Consider the following 20379-nt stretch of genomic DNA (forward strand, 5'->3'; position numbering starts at 1 on the left):
TCAGAAAATATTCAAAAATAAAATTTGAAAAAAAATAAAAAAAATTCTACCTTTTCGGGTCAAACAAACAAAATAAACAGACGGATCCTTTAGTCCCGGTTCGTAACTAGATCCGGGACTAAAGGTCCTCCCTCCCCCTCGCTACCAGACCTGCCACATGGAGGGCCATTAGCCCCGGTTCGGGGCCGAACCCCGAACCGGGGCTAGCATTAACCGGGACTAATAGCCCAAACGAACCTGGGCTAAAGGCCCTTTTTCTACTAGTGGATCGAGTCCCCTCCCACCGCCCCGCCTCAACGATGTCGTTCAATCAGGGAACTTATGTACATTTGTGATGAAATAGAAATTAGTTTTGGTTATGTATACATGTCCATGTGCATGATGTGGCAGAGCATTGAGTGAATTTTGATCTTCAACTTGAGAACTTGACAAAGAGAGATTATTTTTTAGACTAACATGCAAGAGAGTTGTGTGTGCCTCTGTGTTGCTTGTTGTGTGGGCATGTGCGTGCGTGTGTGTTGATTTATCACGTCGCTGCACGTGTGTCAAACCTAGGAAAATTCTTCTAATTATTTTCACGTTCATCTAACTATGTTGGTTGCCATGATCATCAATGTTCTAAAGAATGTAAAATAAATATCTAAAATTGTTGGGGAACAAAGTATGGAAAACAAAAAAATTCCTATGAACATCCAAGATCTATCTATGGAGATGCATATTAAAGAGATGGAAGAGTGTGTCTACGTATCCTCGTAGACCGTTAAACTTAAACGGAAGCATACATTACATAGTTGATGTAGTCGTACTCTTCAAACTCAATAGCGATCTAATCCGATCGATCGCCGAACGGACGTCACCTTCGTGTTATAAGCACATGTGCGGCTCGCTGACGTCTCTGCCTCCTTGATCCAGTAACGAGGTGGAGAAGTAGATGGGATCTCGACCAGCATGACGGCGTGGCGGATATGGTGGCGATGCAATGCCGACAGGGCTTCCCCAAACGTTGCTGAAATGAATCTAAGGTGAAACATAAGTAACGGTAGGGAGAGGGCTGCCCGCCGAGGCGTGGGAATTGGTGTGTTGCCCCCTTGCGCCACCCCACCTTTATATAGGCATGGGAGGGTGTTAGAGCATATATCTCCATATGTGGTTTTGGTAATTGATGACAACTCCTATGGACTAATGGTTGCCTTAAGTTATATTTATAGGATTTGTCCATAGGCGCTTCTTGAAGTCCATCTGTTCAGTTCAAGGAGTTTATATGTTGACCAATATGTTATTCAAGTTATTATCCAAAGAATGGTCATAGAAACACTAGGTTGATCAAGATCTCAGACAAAGAGTAAATCAGGATGATCAACACATTGCTTTTATTGCGATTTGTCCATAGGCACTTCTTGAAGTCCATCTGTTGGGTTCAAGGAGTTTATATGTTGACCAAGATGTTATTCAAGTTATTATCCAAAGAATGGTCATAGAAACACTAGGTTGATCAAGATCTCAGACAAAGAGTAAATCAAGATGATCAACACACAAAGCGTATAAGATGTACCAAGAGGGATCAAGTGATCCCATGGTATGGTAAGCATTGTCCATTACGTGTTTGTGTACTAACCCATGGTCTTTGTGAGACTCCTATGTGGGGGTTAGGTGTGTTTCCATTGGGCTTGCGTCAAAAGGAAGATCTCATACAACCCATGAAGGATGACGTCAAGTGGTGATCGTCATCAAGATTGTGGTGTGTAAGTTCAAGTGGATCAGCACGAATATATCATTGAAACTGTTGTCAATGATCATGTGTTGATAATGACAATCTCATGTGCTAACAAGGACAAGATCAAGATAAGCATTCCTGAGCACTACATGCTTGATTCTTGTGGATGTTCACATGGTGGATAGGACAAGATCGAGATAAGCATTCTTGAGCACTACATGCTTGATTCTTGTGGATGTTCGCACACGGTGGACAAATGAAGATAAATACATAAGCTAGGCCTTCCGCATTGTGTATGGGAAAGCTACTTGAAGACTTCATCATGTCTTGCTTTCAACTTGAGCCAAGAAGGAACAACAACATCAAGCTCAGGCGAAAGGGCTAACTCAAAGGTATCAGTTCCTTTGACGTTAGTGGTGCGGAGTAATGATCAGCGAATAAAAGTATACACTCAAGTATGGATCATCAGTACTCTTTTATGATTCTTGAGTCCTTAGGGATCCCGCACTATTAAGAGGGGATCACAGGTTTTGCGATGAACTTGCTCAAACTACATCTTCACTTTCTGTTCAGACCACATCTCCACTGCTTTGCTGTTATCCGTAAACAGAACCAGTGCCTCGGACATCCGGCTTCCTCCGGACGTCCGAGGGCCGGACGACCGACTACCTCGGAAATCCGGAATCCTATACCAGAGAAATCAGAGCCATTTAACTCGGACTTCCGGCTCCCTCCGGACGTCCGAGGCCCGGATGTCCGACCAAGTCCTGGAAATCCGGAAGCCTGCACCAGTAGAAGTTGAGTTCTATATCTCGGTAATCCGACTCCCTCCGGACGCCCGAGGGCCGGACGTCCGACCAAGCTCCGGAAATCCGGAGGTCAGCACCAGTAGAATGTGTGCACTATATCTCGGAAATCCGGCTTTCTCCGGATGCCCGACCACCGGATGTCCGACACTCATCGGAAATCCGGAAGCAACCACCAGTAGAACTTGTGCTGTATAACACGGACTTCCGGGCCACTCCGGACGTCCGTATACTGATGAATTCAAATATGTTCACGCACACCTACAGGCCTCGGACGACCGACCCCTGTCGGACGTCTGGTCGCTGTTTAATTCAAAATAGTTTCAGTCGTATCTACAGGCCCCGGACGACCGACCCCTGTCGGACGTCCGACCCCTCGCAGTCGCCCGGACTTCCGACAACTGTCGGACGTCCGGACCCTGTGTGACTTAAAGTGTCCCCAACGGCTCTTTTTCTCTCCACTATATAAATACCCCCCCTCCCACTTCGTGAGAGGGTCTCCCAACACAGCCTTATCCTCATAAGAACACATTTCCACCTCACACACATTTGCTCACTCCAAATCTTAGATCCCAAGAGCATTTGTGAGCCCCTTTGAGAGTTGTTCCAATCAAAAGATAGATCTTCTCCCTCTCCTTCTCTCAACCCAAGCTATTTGTGATTTGAGCAAGTTTTGAGCATTCCCCGTGATCTTGTTACTCTTGGAGGTTGGAGACTCCTAGGCGGTAGGAGTTCTTCGGAGAGGAATCAATCTGTGTGATTTCCCCCGGAAACGTTTGTGAGGGTTTGGAAGCCACCTCAAAGGCTTACCACTAGTGGTTGAGAAACGCCTTCGTGGTGTTATCTCAAAGGGAGAATAGGGTGAGCCTTCGTGGCGTTGGTGTGCCTTCGTGGTAACATCCACCTCTCTAACGGTGACTAGCTTCCCTCCAAGGAAGTGAACATCGGGATACATCTTCGTCTCAGTGACCTTGGTTATCCTTAACCCTAACTCCTTACTTGTGGTTTACTTGTGTTATTTGAGCATACATACATTGCATATTGCTTGTGCTCATTATATTGTGTTGGCCATTTCTTGTACAAGATTAATCATTCAAGCATACCCTCTATATCCACACGTTCATACTTGCATCCCTTGATACATCGTGTTGATATAGTGTGATCTAGTATCTTGTGTTGTTCACCTACTTGTCGTGTGATATAGCTCAAGTAAGTTTGTGTAACTTACTTGTGCTTGTTAGTAACTGTATTGTGTCCATCTTGGTAGATCGTGTTGTTGATACACGTTGTAGTGCCTAGTGCATTTAGGATTTGTGCTTGACAAGTACCCTCTTAGTTTATTTCCGCATTAGGTTCAAGCCAAATCCGAAGAAGTTTTTAAATAGCCTATTCACCCCCCCCCCTCTAGGCGTCATCGAGGTCTTTTCAATTGGTATCAGAGCTAGGTCTCTCTTTAATTAGGTTTCACGACCTAGAGAGTATCGATGTCGACTATTGGATTAGTGCACAATGGCATCTTTGACTTTGATTGCACAAATTATACCCTATGGAGAATTCGTATGCTTCATCACTTTCGGGCCATGGGCCCAAATACTTTACGAATTGTTCTTGTAGGGATTGCCGACAAAAGGGATGATGCATCTTCATCTACTAATGAAATGTATCTTGATTGCGAGGCCTTTCTTGCCATTCATCGAACCATAAGTCCTGAAGTGTTCAAGTCTATCTCGACTTGCAAGTCAGCTCATGAAGTTTGGACTAAACTTGAAGATATATATGGTGGGTCCAATCTTGATGAAGACGGTATTATGATGAAGGAGTTGGTGCATGAGCTCTTCACTCTTTTATATCTTAAAGAGTCCACCACTACTCCCATATCCGATTGCTTGCACACCTCAGCATCTTCAATCTCACAAGGTAATGACATGGTGAGTGAAGAAATATATGTTGATGAAAATGGCATAGCCTCTATGGACACGAGCATATCTAGCACCACACATAGTGTAAATTATTGTGCTGATAGGTCATGCATTTCACCTAAAGATTCCTTGACAAATGTCTGTGGTGATATGCCTGCTTCCTCGTGTCCTCTTGATCAAAATATCTTGGTTCTCCCTAGTTGCTCTATGACTAACCATTTAGGGGAAATCAAGAAATATGAAGTACTTTTGACTAATGAAGAACCTGATTCACCAAAAGAATCATCATCAACTCCTCCAGTTCACATGTGCCTCATGGCAAGAGGTAATAATGAGGTATCATCTTCCCTGTGCAATAACGAGGATATTTGCGATGAGGATGATGATGATGACTTGACTGAAAATATCTATGTGATCAGTAAAATTCTTCATAAAGCTAAAAATAACTCTCTTCAAAGGTTCCAAGATGTTCTTGCTTACTTTGAAAACTGTAATGATTCACTTAATCATGAACAAGCTAAAAGTGAACAACTTGAACATGAACTTGAGAAGAGTCATCAAGCATGTAGAGACTTAAGATCTTCAAAAGGAGAGATTGAAGTTGCTCATGATAAACTTAAAAGGGATTTTGAGGTCCTTCTCCTTGAATGCAATAATGTCAAGGGAGAGCTCATCAAAACCTCTAAGATCTATGAGGAGCTTCAATCTACTCATGAGAAGTCTCTATTTGCTACTTACTCCTCCCATATTGTTGATGATACTTGTACATCTAACTCTACCTCTTTTGAAGTATCAACATTGAAGGAGAATGTTGAGCTACGTGCTCAACTTGATTTACTAACTAGCAATTATGGGAAGTTGGAAGAAAACCATGTAATGATCACAAGCTCTCATGCCGATCTTCTAACATCCCATAATGTGCAAAAGTTAGCTCATGAGGCTATCATCACCAAGGTAACATCAAGCGAGCCTCATGTGGACAATGGCACTACTTCTAGTCAAAGTACTATATTTCCATGTGCTAGTCCTCGTAATTCGTCTACTCATAATGTTGCTACCTCATGTGATGAATTACTTTCCTTGCCTTGTTGCTCTAACATTGAAGCCTACACTTCCTCTAGTACTTGCATTGATACTAACCGTGCAGAGGAAATCAAAGAGCTCAAGGCCCAAGTCACTTCTTTGAAGAAATACTTGGAACAGTGTCATGAAGGGATGCCCACACTCAACAACGTCCTATGTGAGCAAACATCTCCGAATGAAAAAAATGAGTTTGGAGTAAACTCAAACAAGAACAAGAGGGGCCTAGAACAAGTCAAGAATTCGGCCAAAATCATTTGCTTCAAGTGCAAAGTTCAAGGGCACCATGTTAGATCTTGCCCTCTGAAGACGAAGTCTCAAAGTCACAAGCAACAAGGGAAGCGGCCACAAACTCAATCACATATTCAACTACAAGTTGAAGGAAGGCCTCTTCCCAATAAGACCCAAGCCAACACTCCCCAATGTGAGAAATCAACTGGGAAGAAAACAAAGGGTAGATGTTGCTACTTATGTCGTGAGAAGGGTCACGTCGCTTCGTCTTGCACGAAAGGTAACTTATCCAACCCAATCACTATTGATGATACATATTCCCTTGGGAAGGATAAGGTTGGCAATGTGTTTGCCAAGTTTGTTGGTACTCAAAATGGTGTCAAGAAAAGAACCATTTGGGTTGCCAAGCCTATTGTGATTAACCTCTTAGGACCCAGCGTAGTTGGGGGCCAACAAGCTCAAACTTGATCAATAGGTGACCTTGGAGTACATTAGAGACTTGGATACATAATGAAGAATTAAGGGGTCTTCATCATTAATATTATCTCAAGCCAAGTCATTTGGATTATCGAGTTCCTACCTTATATCCAATGTGCCTCCTTTACGGTAACTTATACTTAAACTGTTTACATTGTTAGGTGCTTGCCCCTTTGCATGTTGTGGTTTTGTACCTTGCATGCGTTTGTATATGTTGTGCTTCCAACTTGCTTATCTTGAGTAATCGAGTATGTGTATGTTGTTTTGCACATCATGTACATGTGAGTCCTGTATTGAGCCTATTTGCATCTTGTTTGTATTTCTGTTGGCTCTTGTGAGAGATTAATGGACTATCCCATTGTGGGGGAGTGATGTGCTTTGCACACCTCACAATCCTATAAATGTGTATACATGGGGAATACCACTTAGTTTTGATGCTTCAAGATTATCTAGTGTCTATGTGGTATGTCTTACTCATGAGAAATCCAAATTCTACATGGTCCATTAAGTATCTCTTGTTGGTTTTAATTTGCCACTTGTTAATATTGTTGGTTTATCACATTATGGGGAGTAATATGCTATGTGCATATTACAAACCTAGAAAATGTGTACATTTGAGGTGTTGCCACTTAGTGTTGATATTGTAAATTATCCTGTTTCTAGGTGGCATGTTAGCTCTACAAGTGTCATTTGCTTGCGTTGTATGGGTAAAGATGATCTTGGATATATTTGTGATCTACCAATGAGCATCATTTCAAAAATACTTCTTGTCCTTGACAATTGGTATTCCCATCATATGATTGGAATTGATAATCATCTTTACATTGGATTTTGTGTTTCGCTTGTCTGTCTTGCCTCTTATGAATCTATTTTTAACATGTCTAGTGTGGTTATAGATATAGATAAAGTGATGATCCCATCGTGTGCGTTTTGTATTCAAATGCAAATTCTATATAATGCACGTCCCTTGGGGGAGCTATCTTATTCTCTTTAAAAACACTCTCTTTATTCACCCATCATAAAATCATTTGATCCCCATCAAGTCTGTGTTAATGGGAGGCAAGTCTTGCTCTTTATGATGCTTTGTGCCATCATGAAATTTGTAGAGGGCTTTGTTTGTTGGAACCTAGCTCTCTCTTGGAAACTAGATACCTCGTGTTTGTTTTCCTTCAATTGGTTTCTTGTTACCTTCTATTTGGCATGTGTCAATGGATATCTCATTCCTTGATGTATCTTTTAATTGAAATCCTTCCAGTGATAGTTCTTTTGTTTTAGGATCTTATTATCACTTGATACCTTGTCTTTTGATGACTTATCAACTTTGTGTTGAATTGATCCTTGAGAGTCTTGAGCATGCATATCTAGCTACTATATACAACTGCTTTTGCTTGCTTTCCTCCTTTGACCCAATATATAAGGGAAACTCCACCCTGTCATAAATTGGCTAAAGTGTGCATGAAATTCAAATTCATATCTATATGCTCATATGTGTGTGGAGTTTGTCCTATGTATTGATGGTTTTCTAACTCTTTGGTCCCAATGAGTTTGGGCTCCATTTTGTTTGTTTTGTTGTTCCAGGAACAACTCGAGATGCATTGGATGCTCGGACCCTGTGTGACTTAAAGTGTCCCCAACGGCTCTTTTTCTCTCCACTCTATAAATACCCCCCTCCCACTTCGTGAGAGGGTCTCCCAACACAGCCTTATCCTCATAAGAACACATTTCCACCTCACACACATTTGCTCACTCCAAATCTTAGATCCCAAGAGCATTTGTGAGCCCCTTTGAGAGTTGTTCCAATCAAAAGATAGATATTCTCCCTCTCCTTCTCTCAACCCAAGCTATTTGTGATTTGAGCAAGTTTTGAGCATTCCCCGTGATCTTGTTACTCTTGGAGGTTGGAGACTCCTAGGCGGTAGGAGTTCTTCGGAGAGGAATCAACCCGTGTGATTTCCCCCGGAAAAGTTTGTGAGGGTTTGGAAGCCACCTCAAAGGCTTACCACTAGTGGTTGAGAAACGCCTTCGTGGTGTTATCTCAAAGGGAGAATAGGGTGAGCCTTCGTGGCGTTGGTGTGCCTTCGTGGTAACATCCACCTCTCTAACGGTGACTAGCTTCCCTCCAAGGAAGTGAACATCGGGATACATCTTCGTCTCAGTGACCTTGGTTATCCTTAACCCTAACTCCATACTTGTGGTTTACTTGTGTTATTTGAGCATACATACATTGCATATTGCTTGTGCTCATTATGTTGTGTTGGCCATTTCTTGTACAAGATTAATCATTCAAGCATACCCTCTATATCCACGCGTTCATACTTGCATCCCTTGATACATCGTGTTGATATAGTGTGATCTAGTATCTTGTGTTGTTCACCTACTTGTCGTGTGATATAGCTCAAGTAAGTTTGTGTAACTTACTTGTGCTTGTTAGTAACTGTATTGTGTCCATCTTGGTAGATCGTGTTGTTGATACACGTTGCAGTGCCTAGTGCATTTAGGATTTGTGCTTGACAAGTACCCTCTTAGTTTATTTCCGCATTAGGTTCAAGCCAAATCCGAAGAAGTTTTTAAATAGCCTATTCACCCCCCCCCCCTCTAGGCATCATCGAGGTCTTTTCACAGGGGCTGGTGGCTTGCCCTCCAAGCCCCTAGGGTCGGTCGTCAAGGGGGTGGAAGGAAATCCCTGCATTCCTTCCCCACCGATTGCTACCCCCTTTTTAGCGATCTTGATCTTATCCCTTCCGGATATGATCCTATTCCTTTAAGGGGGTGGTCTTGGTGCGCCTAGACAAGGGATTTGGGGCCTTGCCCCACTACCCAAGTCCATGTGGATGCCCCCATGCAGGTGGACCCCACTCCAGGACCTTCTAGAACCTGCTCGATACAATACCGGAAAATCCAAAACATTTTTTCGGAACCCTAAATATGACTTCCTATATATAAATATTTACCTCCAGGCCATTCTAGAGCTCCTCGTGACGTCCGGAATCTCATACGGGACTCTGAACAACAACACTCGGTCACCAACGTACATATCCCAATACTAGTCTAGCGTGATCGAACATTAAGTGTGCGGACCCTATGAGTTCGAGAATCATGTAGACACGACCGAGACACCTCTTCGGTCAATAACCAATAGTGGGACTTGGATGCCCATATTGGTTCTTACTATTCCACGAAGATAGTTATCGGTCGAACCACGATGTCAAGCATTCACTCAATCCCGTATGCAGTTTCCTTTGTCCATTGGTATGTTACTTGCCCGAGATTTGATCGTTGGTATCTTCATTCCTAGTTCAATCTCGTTACCAGCAAGTCTCTTTAATAACTCTGTAATACATGATCCGTGGCTAACCCCTTAGTCACATTGTTTGCAAGCTCCTTGTGATGGTGTATTACCGAGAGGGCCCAGAGATACCTCTTCGTCATACTGAGTGACAAATCCCAGCCTTGATTCACACCGACAGAATAGAAACCCTCAGAGATATCTGTAGAGCACCTTTATGATCACCCAGTTAAGAAGTTCATTTGATAGCACATAAGGTATTCCTTTGATGTCCGGGAGTTGCATGATCTCATGGTCTTTGAAACACGTACTTTACATGAAGAAAATAGTAGCAATAAACTAAGTGGTACGATCTAATGTTATTCTCACGGTTGGATCTTGTCTATCACATCATTCTCCTAATGATGTGATCCCGTTATCAAATGATAACTCATGTCTATAGTTAGAAAACCTTAACCATTTTTTACCAACGAGCTAGACTAGTAGAGGCTCACTAGAGACATGGTGTTGTTTATATATCCACACATGCATCTAAGTTTCCTATCAATACAATTCTAGGATGAATAATAAACATTTGTCATGAACATGGAAATATGATAATAACTAATTTATTATTGCCTCTATGGCATATTTCCAATGAAATTAATCATTTGTAAAATAGTATGGTATGCATTAGTATTAAAATACATTATTAAATTTACAACTGGTGAATTAGAATCCTTCTAGCACTCCACGGGAATTCTAGTTATATCCTTAGTTCGGAACATATATAAAGTTTTAGTGCCAAATGATTAAACTTCATCACAGTCGCTTCCCCAACACAACAGTTTTATCATCACAACCATCCCAAGGCTCCTTGCATCACACTTGCATCCAAACAAACAAGGCTTAAGTCCATCTAATTTTCACTTTCAAGGTAGCTACTCCGTCAGAGTTGCTCTTATGTCATTGGTAAAAGTATTAAGATGGACCTATAGTGGGTGAGAGAACAAATGTTACTTCACCTGTTAGCAATTTAGACTTTGTGAAATGTAAAGCGTGAGCCTAAATATGCTATGGTGAGAGAGCAACCTATATGAAGCATGCAAGGTCAAGTGACCAAAGTTAATCACAATAAATGAGTTAGGATTAGAGTAACCAAATATAAACAAAGGTGAAGATGTGTCCCAATGTTCACTCCCTTGGAGGGGATCTAGTCATCCTTTGAGATGTGGGGTACCCACAAAGGCTCAACTTCTTGTCCTTAAGACATGATCACAAAGGAGATTCTCAACTACTCGTGATAGACCTTAAGACAGTGTCCAAATTTTTCACAAACTCAAGGAAAAATTAAAAATAATGATGTTTCACCAAGAACTCTTAACGTCTAGGACCCTATAACATCCAAGAGTAATAAGATCAATGGGCGGAGCTTAAAACTTACGCAAATCACAAATCTGGTTGGTCAAAATAATGAGAAGGGTAGATCTATGATTGAGTGGGATCCACACTCAAATCTCTCAACATTTCCTCACGAATCAAATATTCGGTTTGGAGAAAATTAGAAGAGTTATTTCTCAAGTTTATTCAATGTGGTTAATGCACACACAAAGAGGTAGGTGGGTATTTATAGGTATCCGCAATGTTGTTCTTTTGCATAAAATACATAGCTGGATAGTCCATACCAAAAATGGTCGGACAATCAATACACAACCAATTAGTGTTTGGACAAAAAATTATTTGGGACTTGTCCGCTAGGAAACACCTCAAGAACGAGCAAGCCCGTACAAAGCCCGGACAGTCTAACACTTGTCTGGCTTAGACCGAGCAAGCCCGGACAAAGACTCAAACATTCTCGCCACTGTCCATCTCAAGAACCACCCCCGAGCATGGAAAGGGGACTATATTTGTGTTGCCGATACTAGTTTTCTTGGCTCTTTTGGTTTCCTTTTCTTAGTTTTTTTCTCAAAAACAAACTTGTTTTCTTTTCTCGGGTTCAATTTCTTCCATTTTTTATTTTCCTTTTGTGTTACCTTTTTTGACTTTTATTTATTTATTTACTTTTATTATTCTAAAAATATAAACATTGTTGACAAATACACAAACATGTTTTATAAAAAAATGTGTGAACAGTTTTACAAATTAGATGGAGATTTTTTTAAAGTCACGAATACCTTTGAAGATTACACGAATTTGTTTTCTAAAAAAATAGATTACCTTTTTATTTACTTTATATTCTTAGAATGCGTGAACACTTTCTAAAATTACATGATTTCTTCCAAAAGGGTGAAAACACTTTCCAAAATTTCATAAAAATTTCCTTAAAATGCCAAACACTTGTTTAACTACATGAACATTTTTTAGAATAAATAAACACCTTTTAGAAGGCCTAAATATCCTCTGGGTGGGACCCTGCAACCGCTTGCCCTTTCCTCCAAGAAAGAAACGAAAACTCCGGTCCAAAAAACGAGAGAGAGAAAGAAACGAAAACAACAGCCGGCCGAAGCCTCCGCCGCCGCGCCGCCGGTACAGTACAGGAGCGCAGCAGCGCCTCCCTCCACCGAACAGCCGCTCCCGCCCAGCAACGCCGGCGACCTGTCCATTGGCAGGTAGCCACCACCCCTTCATTCTTCCTCTTCCCTCATCCCCCCTCCCTCCTTCCTCTCGCATCCTCTGTTTGTTCAAGTTCTTTTCCTGATTTTTGTATCGGACGACTACTCGCTGTAGATTTGATATTGTGAGAATATAATGATGACTATTTCATGATGGGTACTTGCTGCATGATTTTTCCTGTGCATGTTCAAGTTTACTTGTGAAAGGATTTTGCTTGATAGGTGTTTGTGATAATGCTGGTAGGGACAGATGTTTACAAATTGTAGTTTATTTCTCTTTCTTTTTCAGAAGATGAGCAAATGTTTTGTTTTAAACAAGTTAGCAGTGAAACATGCAATGGCTGACGATATTATATGGAAAGGAAAAGATTAAGTTGTTTTGTCTGCACCGTCTTGGCCTGAAAACAAAGCTTAGCACTAACATGCAATTTGAGAGAGCAGGACCTCTGTCCTGGTTATACTGGCCGAAATTGGTTAATACATTAGTGCTAGTGGTAGTGTTGGCATGATACATGTCCCAAATCTTGTTTATGATCGCGAATATAGTGGTACTGTTATGTTGTGTTGTTGATTTTAACAGTCAGACCTGATTGTTTCTCCTTTTGCATGTTAGCTGATTGATCTTCAGGTTCCACCTTTCGTGTTATGCCATGATAGTTATACAGTTAACTAATTATTTGATTTGCTGCTCCATATCCATTTTACACTTACTAAAAGTCTAATCTATCCATTTGGAACTTGGAGTCAGAACAGGGCATCAACATTGTCAACTGGAGAGGCTTGGAGCTGCTTTGGCATCCACAGTAGAGCAAACAAGAAGGTAATCTGTTGTTCCTGGCTTCTATACATTTTCTTTGTGAACTGAAAAATAGTAAAATGTATCCCTGTATTGACGCTTTTCCAAAATGGCAAGTTTACGATCTGTATCGACGCATTTTAGCTTATTATTTAGTACGAGTATTTACCTAACGAATTATCTCAAACTAATGGTCATTGTATTCCCCTTTTCTTTCATATATATATATATCAGTTTTGCATTACAGATGTGTCTCTGTTCCGTCTGAGTCCCGTTTCAAGTTGATTACTGTCGTCATGCGATTTCCATATTGCGCTCTCATAAATCTCAGTCTGGTGAAGTAGATAATGCTCATTTCTTGTTTAAGTTTGGGGTGGTTTAATATGGCAGACAACGTATGACTCTCCTTTCCCTGATTAAATATGTAGAGTAGCTGCAGTGATGCGGAAGTTGGCTTCGAGATCCATATTACCCTGATCTCCTCTTCGGAATATGTACATCAACATTTTCTCCCTTGGTTTGTTTCAGTGTTGACATGGATTCCAGCAATACACAGTCTGAAGGTTCTCAGCCACATGTTCCTAAAAACCCTAGCATGTCATCGTGCCGGAAGAAGAAAACCGATGATGATGCTACACTCCTTGAAGATGTAAAAGAGCACATTGACGAGTTCATCAATGCCTCCATGGACGAGCACAAGACCTGCTTCAAGAAGACCATTCAGAAGGTATTTGTGCCGACTCTGAAACTCGAAACTTCTGTGGCTCTGCCTTGTTTAGCTTTGGTGTGTTCATGATCAAGCCACTTGGTTTGTGTTGCTCAGATGTTCGGGATGTCAAAGGCTGTTGCGGAGCGGTCCGCTGCAGCAAAGGAAGCTGAAGTCGAAAGCGCCTTGCCTCTTGAGACCAGTGTGTCCCAGTAGGAGATTGCATTGGTGATGGCCTATTCTTGCTTTCTGGAGGCCTGGTTCTTGTATCAGGAATCTAGCTAGTGTTTCCCCCCTTATACTGTTGCTATATATTTTCTGTAAGAGATGCTGAATAATATTAGCATGAGTTTTTTTAGTCTAATAATATTAGCATGAGTATAAACTTGAGCTATACAAGGCCCACTGCCAGGTTTTGCTATACAGGCCCACGATAATTAATGTAGGCAGTGATTCCAGTATATATATAGCCCAGTAACGGGAATGAAACTGGATTCAGCAATGTTTCGGTCTCGTGCTTGTGATGGGCTGAATTATGTGAATATCTCTTCACTTGGCTGCTCATTCGGTTCGTCCAATGAACTTTTTTTTCTGACAGAAAAGGGAAGAAGAAAAGCCCTGCCTGCCACCAATACGGGTTTGGCAACTGGTTTCGTTTGTTTCTCCTTTTTTATGTTCGGCCGGGTTATTTTTTCAGTTTCCATTTGATTTTCTTGCGATTTTTTTAGGTAAAATGCCTTTTTGTGTATGAACATGTTTTTTCTCAAATACATGATGAAATTTTCTCACATATGATGATTTTTTTAATTCATATGAGTTATTTTTTCCAATATATAATAGAAATATAAAATATGTAGTGAACACGTTCGAAACGATGATTATTTTTCAAAAAGAAAAAATAATAATTTTCAGGAGAAAATCAAGTAGCTTTAAAAAAAATCGCTCATTTTTGCATGCAATAAAAAATGTTCATGTTTTATGAGAAAACCAAAGGAGAGCGGAGGAAGAAGGAAACCGTTGGAAAACCAAATGAGTAGATTTTATTTAGGGAACTATATGCTGCACTTTATTGATCAAAGTAATTGTTACAGGTCATAAGGCTCAACAAGCCAAACATGCCGAGCGAGATCTAAAAAAAGAAATAAATTAGGACCTGTTCGGTAATCCACCGGCTCCCAGGATCTGCACAGCGGCTGTTTGCTCGCTCCAAGATTTTGCATTACAGCTCCGTCCGCTCCCGGAGCGAAGCCGTGGAGCAGAGTGACACTGAACGGGCTCTTAATTAAACCATCCGCTTCAACATTTCTACCCATGGAAGTATAGAAGAGCCAAAAGAGTAATGGTAGGTAAGGAAGACATGTGACCTTTGTGTGTGTGCGCGCGCGCGCGCGCGTGCACATGTGCTCGACTATCTTGCCGCTTTGAGCGGCAGATAGGCCTCCGTGAAACGCGAAAGACGGGCTTCATTTACACGGCCACACCCACTGCACCTCGTCTCCGGCCCATTTACGCCGGTTCACTTACAGGACTCCAACACCGGGTCCAGGCAACGCCGCCGCTGCTTTCCTTAGACCCGTTCCACCATCTCGGCCGTACACCGCACGACCAACCCCCGCCCCCGTCGCTGGGCTCCGGCGAGGCCCGCCGGCGGTCGCCCGCGAGCTCCGCAGCTCGACTTCTCCTCTCCGCCATCCCGCAGCATCTCCTCTTCCTCTCACGAGCTATCCCGCGCGCGCTATGGCCCACCCAAGCTCCAGCCCGACCCTGCCGTGCCCTAGAGCTGCCGCCGTGCGCCGGAGCTTAGCGTGACCGCCTCCGCCTCCGCCTCCGCATCTCACGACCGCCGCCGCGATTGACGCTTCCGTTCTGCCTCACGGCGTCCCTGCTATCTCCACCCCGTCCGCAGCCTCGCACATTTGGTTTTGAGGTATGAGCTTTTTTACACATCCAGTGATTAGATTGCTCAAACTCAAACTCAGACTCAAACTTATTAATAACCTTCACAAATTGCCATGTAGATCCGGTCCCTGATGCTGTTCACATGAAGGCTGTGTTACTGCTTGAGTAGAAATGGATATCAGACAAGGCTCACAAGAGGAATTGCTTCGAATGAGGAAAAATGGCGAAGAAGGAAAGAAGGGGGAAGACCATCGAAATTCCTTGAGCCGCAAGGAGGCGACCGAGGAGCTTATCGGTTGCACGGTCCACAGTGAGGAAGAGGCGTACAAGCTCTACTGCGACTATGGACATCGGATCGGTTTTAGTGTCCGGAAGGGCAAGCAGTCCTACTTCATTGGCACCAGGGACATCCGGACAAAAGATTACTACTGCTCCAAGGAAGGGCTTAAATACGACGAGCCTGTCACGGAAGCGAATTTCAATCGGCCGGACACAAGAACGAATTGCAAGGCGATGGTCCGCTTTAGAGTCGATGAGAAAGGGCGTTGGACCGTCATACGCTTTGTTCCCGTGCACAATCACCAGTTGGCCAAACCTGGGGAGAGGCATCTGTTGAGATCCGCCAAGTCATTTGCTGTTGGAAAATCAGGTGTTATAGATCCAGCAGAATCTGCTGAATCACATGCAATGAATGGTTCCTCTGACAGGACCGTGGGTGATATTAGTGAGCCTCCAGGCTACACGACAAGGGATTGCTACAATCGTGACAATGTGCAGAATATAACGCTAATTGCGGCAGGAGACATCCAAAGTCTTGTAAGCTACTTCAAGCGTAGAACCAACGAGGAAGGAATGTTCTATTGGGATGTCCAAGTTGATCAAGAAGGTCGCATGACTAACTTCTTCTTCAGGGATGGTAAAAGTAGAAGTGATTATGACTGCTTTGGGGATGCTGTTATATTTGACACAACCTACCGCACAAATAAATATAGCCTGATATGTGCCCCTTTTGTTGGAGTTAACCACCATTGGCACAATATTGTTTTCGGATTTGCGTTCTTGTTAGATGACTCCACTGCTTCCTATGTTTGGCTATTTAAATCATTTTTGGAGTCAATGGGTGGCCGATCGCCAAAATCGATTTTCACTGACCAAGATGAGGCTATTATGCAGGCAGCCGAGCAGGTGTTTCCTAACACGCAGCATTGCTTCTCCTACTGGCATATTCTGAAGAATGCACAGTCTCATTTAGGCACTGTAAATACTTCTCAAGCATTTCAAAATATGTTTATGAAGTGCATGCAAGGATGTGACATAGAAATGGAACTTCAGGAATCTTGGGATGCTATGCTTGATGAATACAAACTACAGGATAATGATTGGCTTAATGGCCTTTATAAGTTTCATAACAGATGGTGCTCGGTATTTAACCAAGATACTTTTGATGGTGGGATTAATTCATCCCAGTGGGGAGAGGTCTCAAACAATATCCTCACTGGAATTGCTGATGAATCTACTTCTCTAACAAGATTTGCTCTCTTGCTGGAAAAGGTTGTGAAAACACTACGTAGAAATGAGTCAGAAGAGGATTTTCGCTGCAGCCAAACTGCTCCAGTTCGTGCAATCAAGCACAGTACAGTTCTGAAGCAGGCTGCAGAGTCTTATACACATAGGTTGTACAAATTATTTGAGGCTGAATTTCTGGATGGATGTGGAGCAACTTCATGTCATGAAAGTTCCTGTGGTGGAAGCTTATTGAGGTTTGAAATAACAATGCAGGGCAGGGGTTCAAAAATGTGGACTGTTCTTCTTGATACATCCACAATGGAAATCTCTTGTGGTTGCAGAAAGTTTGAAAGGATGGGTCTTCTTTGTTCTCATGCTATGAAAGCGTTCAGCCTGCAGAATGTGGATATGGTTCCTGAAAAGTACATCTTGAAACGCTGGACGAAAGATGCCAGGAGAAGCATGTATAATCCCAGTCAAGAAGATTCAACACAACAGGAATGTACCGAGGCTGAACTTGCATATCGCAATCGCGCAATGCAGTATGCGTATAACCTTGTATTGAAGAGCCAGGAACTGGAAGAAGCAAGAAAGATATTCTGGGACTCCCTTGAAACAGGAGAGAAGGCATTAGAAGTGTTCTTCGAAATGAGAAGCCTGCACGCTCAATCTGCAAAAGATGCCAGTAAAGGGGAGAAGAAGAAGAAGAAAATATCTAAAGGACCAAGCGCCAGTAAGTAGCAACTCTTAAGTCTCCTCATGCTTTTAAAACATCCTTTTGCATAAAAAAATACGCCACTTTGCAGAAAAAGCGAAGCAAGCCCTGGCATCTTCCTCGGCTCCTCCGGTACTAATTGCCCAAACTACTGAGCAGCAGTTTCAACCTGCACAAGATCCGCATGGTAATGGAACCATTGGAAGATCATATTACTATCAGGTACGCATAAATATGTAGGAAATATTATCTTTCCTTCTGCCATTTAACTGATCTTATACCAGCATGCTTCATGTTTTGCAGGTTTTTCCATCTCCTATGCAACCAAACCAGATCTTCATGCATCCAAATACAATGCCTGTTTGTGCACCACAGGTATTCTGGCTGGCAGATTGGCCTGAACAAAATTTGTTTCTTCTGTTATTCAACTGTGCATTAGCATTATTACCAGACAGCACTTTGGAACTCATAAATGGAAGTTCTGTAACAAAAAAAATTGAACAAGGCTTCTATACAGGAGTACATGTTGTTCCTCAAGGGAAATATACATAAGTACACGACAGATGCGGTTTTTGGCTCACGAGAGTCGGAGAAGCTGAGATCAGGTCGTAATCCCTCGGGGTTGTTGTAGTAAATGCCACAAAATTCACTCCAACTGACATACCAGATGCATACACTCACTTAATAACACATCATAGATGGAAGGATACTCAATTAACGCGGCACTGTTTAGTACATATTAGAACAGGAAAATTAAATTGCCAAACTGTTACCTACATCATCTATCATACAATAATCAAAGAAATGCCTAAGTCGCCCATCTCTGTAACCCTGAAGTGATATATAGGGCTGGTTTCCCGAGCACCATCACTGTTCATCTTCCCGGTTGTGTTACTGCCTCCATTAGAAACAAACTCTATCCTGCTCCCCACCCACATATTCGGATGGATCCAGGTTCTTCAAAGCAGATTAAGTAATATCTTGGTGCAGAGCACTCAGCCATGTAGAGCAGAGGAACATTGGTTGGACCTGGTGAGGACGATGCGGACATGGTGATGGACCTTGGTTGGAGCCAAAGAAGGCGTGGGTTTTTAGATCGAGGTGGTGTCTGACTCTAGAGAAGGGGGTGGTGGCGATGAAAAAGAACAGTACGAATGGGTGTGGTGGTTGGAAGAAAACAGATGATCTGTGGCTGGTGGGGCAAGTCCGTGTACCATGGTACAAAATATACATTGAATATACTACTCCCTCTGTTCACTTCTATAAGGCGTTGTAGACAGTTCAGACAGCGTGCAAAACAGCTTAATTTCAGCTGTCTGAAAAGCCTTATAAAAAAGAACGGAAGGAGTAGTAGCTTGTAATGAACCTATACGAGGAAGTATACAGATGGAATACAGAAAGCAGTTTATGTGGACTACCCAATGCATGACTTTGTAATTACCAATGCATGACTTTGTAGACTAAACAGAGCAAACCTTCATGACATCGACAAGTATGCCGTAGCGTTTCTATTTTTCTGGTATTAGAGCCCATAACAGTTGTACCATCTCTTTAACTCGGTAGATGGGTTTACGATTCCACTGCCATTACAGACAGCGTTGATAAAAAATGCTGAAAGGCTCTTGGCTTCTTGTGCGCTTATGACCAGCAGGATTTGTCAGCATATGCCGCGGTGCGTCCTAATTCAAATTTTGGTGGCGCGAAGAACATCTAAAGGACACAAGGTATGCATTTTTTCAGCTCAGTAATGTCTCTTTTCCATGCAACCATATGAAACTAGCTTGAGTGGCATATTGCAACCATATGAAACTAGCTTGATGGTAGGACCAGGCTTGCATCTCCCTTGCATTTCTTGAATACCTTGCGCATGATAAGCTAGATGTGAATCCCGAGTCCGCAAGCGTTCAAATCTACAACGTGCAAGAGGCGTAACCCATGTTGGATCTGAAGGATTCTATGCTGACTTTGTGTTGCTCTTAACATCCAGGGTCTGCTAGATGTGTTTTTTCCAGATTTTTTGTTGGAGATGGCTACTACCAAGTACCAACCGCCGGGAGTGGATCTTTTGTCAACCGTTACAGAGGGATCATGGTTCCAGTGATGCTGCTCTTGAGAGGAGTGGATATCCTGTCCTGTGCCATTTCTTTTCTACCGTGGGTGGAGTCTGGGATTAATTAGGCATCTCATTGCAGTGTGACCTTTTGGGCAAGTATAGCATGTAAGTTGTAACTACAAAGAGTAACCATCAATTAGCTACTAACAGGACCCCTGGAGGGAGTCCAGGAACCCTTGGCCGAGAAACGCAATGTGGTGTAATTTTCAACAAGGGCAAAATTGCGCTTCATTTCTTGCTTGAGTTGGAGCAGGAGGAATGCGAGGCCTCGGCAGCCTCTCCAAGCTGACCTTGAATTCTTCGTGTTGTAACCAAATTGTATGTAAATCATGATTGCCATGGTTAAAATTCTCAGGCTGATTCTATATTTGATGGGTGGCACTTGCATATTGTGAATTGTGATTTTAGCCTCATGTTATAAGTTGCATCTTCTGTTTTCCCTTGTAACATATGCAGAGACTCGGTTACCCTTGGTGCCTTCCAACACTCCATGATCTGCCCCCTATTCTTGTCAACCTGTGCAATGCCATTGGCAAGCAC

At 42.5% G+C, this 20379-nt stretch overlaps 2 protein-coding genes across 7 annotated transcripts; both read left to right on the forward strand.

Annotated features, from left to right (window-relative positions):
- The first annotated feature begins 11939 nt into the window (after positions 1-11939).
- Positions 11940-14108, forward strand: LOC123408171. 3 transcript variants are annotated; one of them, XM_045101347.1, is made up of 4 exons: positions 11940-12101; positions 12849-12924; positions 13429-13627; positions 13724-14108. In XM_045101347.1, exons 3-4 carry the CDS (start codon positions 13436-13438, stop codon positions 13820-13822), a joined length of 291 nt encoding a protein of 96 aa, XP_044957282.1. In that variant the 5' UTR covers positions 11940-12101; positions 12849-12924; positions 13429-13435; the 3' UTR covers positions 13823-14108. The 3 variants fall into 3 exon arrangements, with proteins under 3 accessions (XP_044957282.1, XP_044957281.1, XP_044957280.1); XM_045101346.1 differs by having other exon boundaries at positions 12853-12924; XM_045101345.1 differs by having other exon boundaries at positions 12858-12924.
- Positions 14109-15162: 1054 nt separating this feature from the next.
- LOC123411882 (protein FAR1-RELATED SEQUENCE 9-like) lies at positions 15163-20228 on the forward strand. 4 transcript variants are annotated; one of them, XM_045104841.1, is made up of 6 exons: positions 15163-15533; positions 15625-17744; positions 17818-17948; positions 18030-18101; positions 19375-19450; positions 19714-19806. In XM_045104841.1, the coding sequence occupies exons 2-5, from the start codon at positions 15677-15679 to the stop codon at positions 19438-19440; spliced, it is 2337 nt and encodes a 778-aa protein (XP_044960776.1). In that variant the 5' UTR covers positions 15163-15533; positions 15625-15676; the 3' UTR covers positions 19441-19450; positions 19714-19806. The 4 variants fall into 4 exon arrangements, with proteins under 4 accessions (XP_044960776.1, XP_044960777.1, XP_044960775.1 ...); XM_045104842.1 differs by having other exon boundaries at positions 15164-15533; positions 19378-19450; XM_045104840.1 differs by having other exon boundaries at positions 15168-15533; positions 19319-19450; positions 19714-20228.
- Positions 20229-20379: the final 151 nt, after the last annotated feature.

Source organism: Hordeum vulgare, chromosome 7H (assembly GCF_904849725.1).
Source record: "Hordeum vulgare subsp. vulgare chromosome 7H, MorexV3_pseudomolecules_assembly, whole genome shotgun sequence".
NCBI lineage: Eukaryota > Viridiplantae > Streptophyta > Magnoliopsida > Poales > Poaceae > Hordeum > Hordeum vulgare.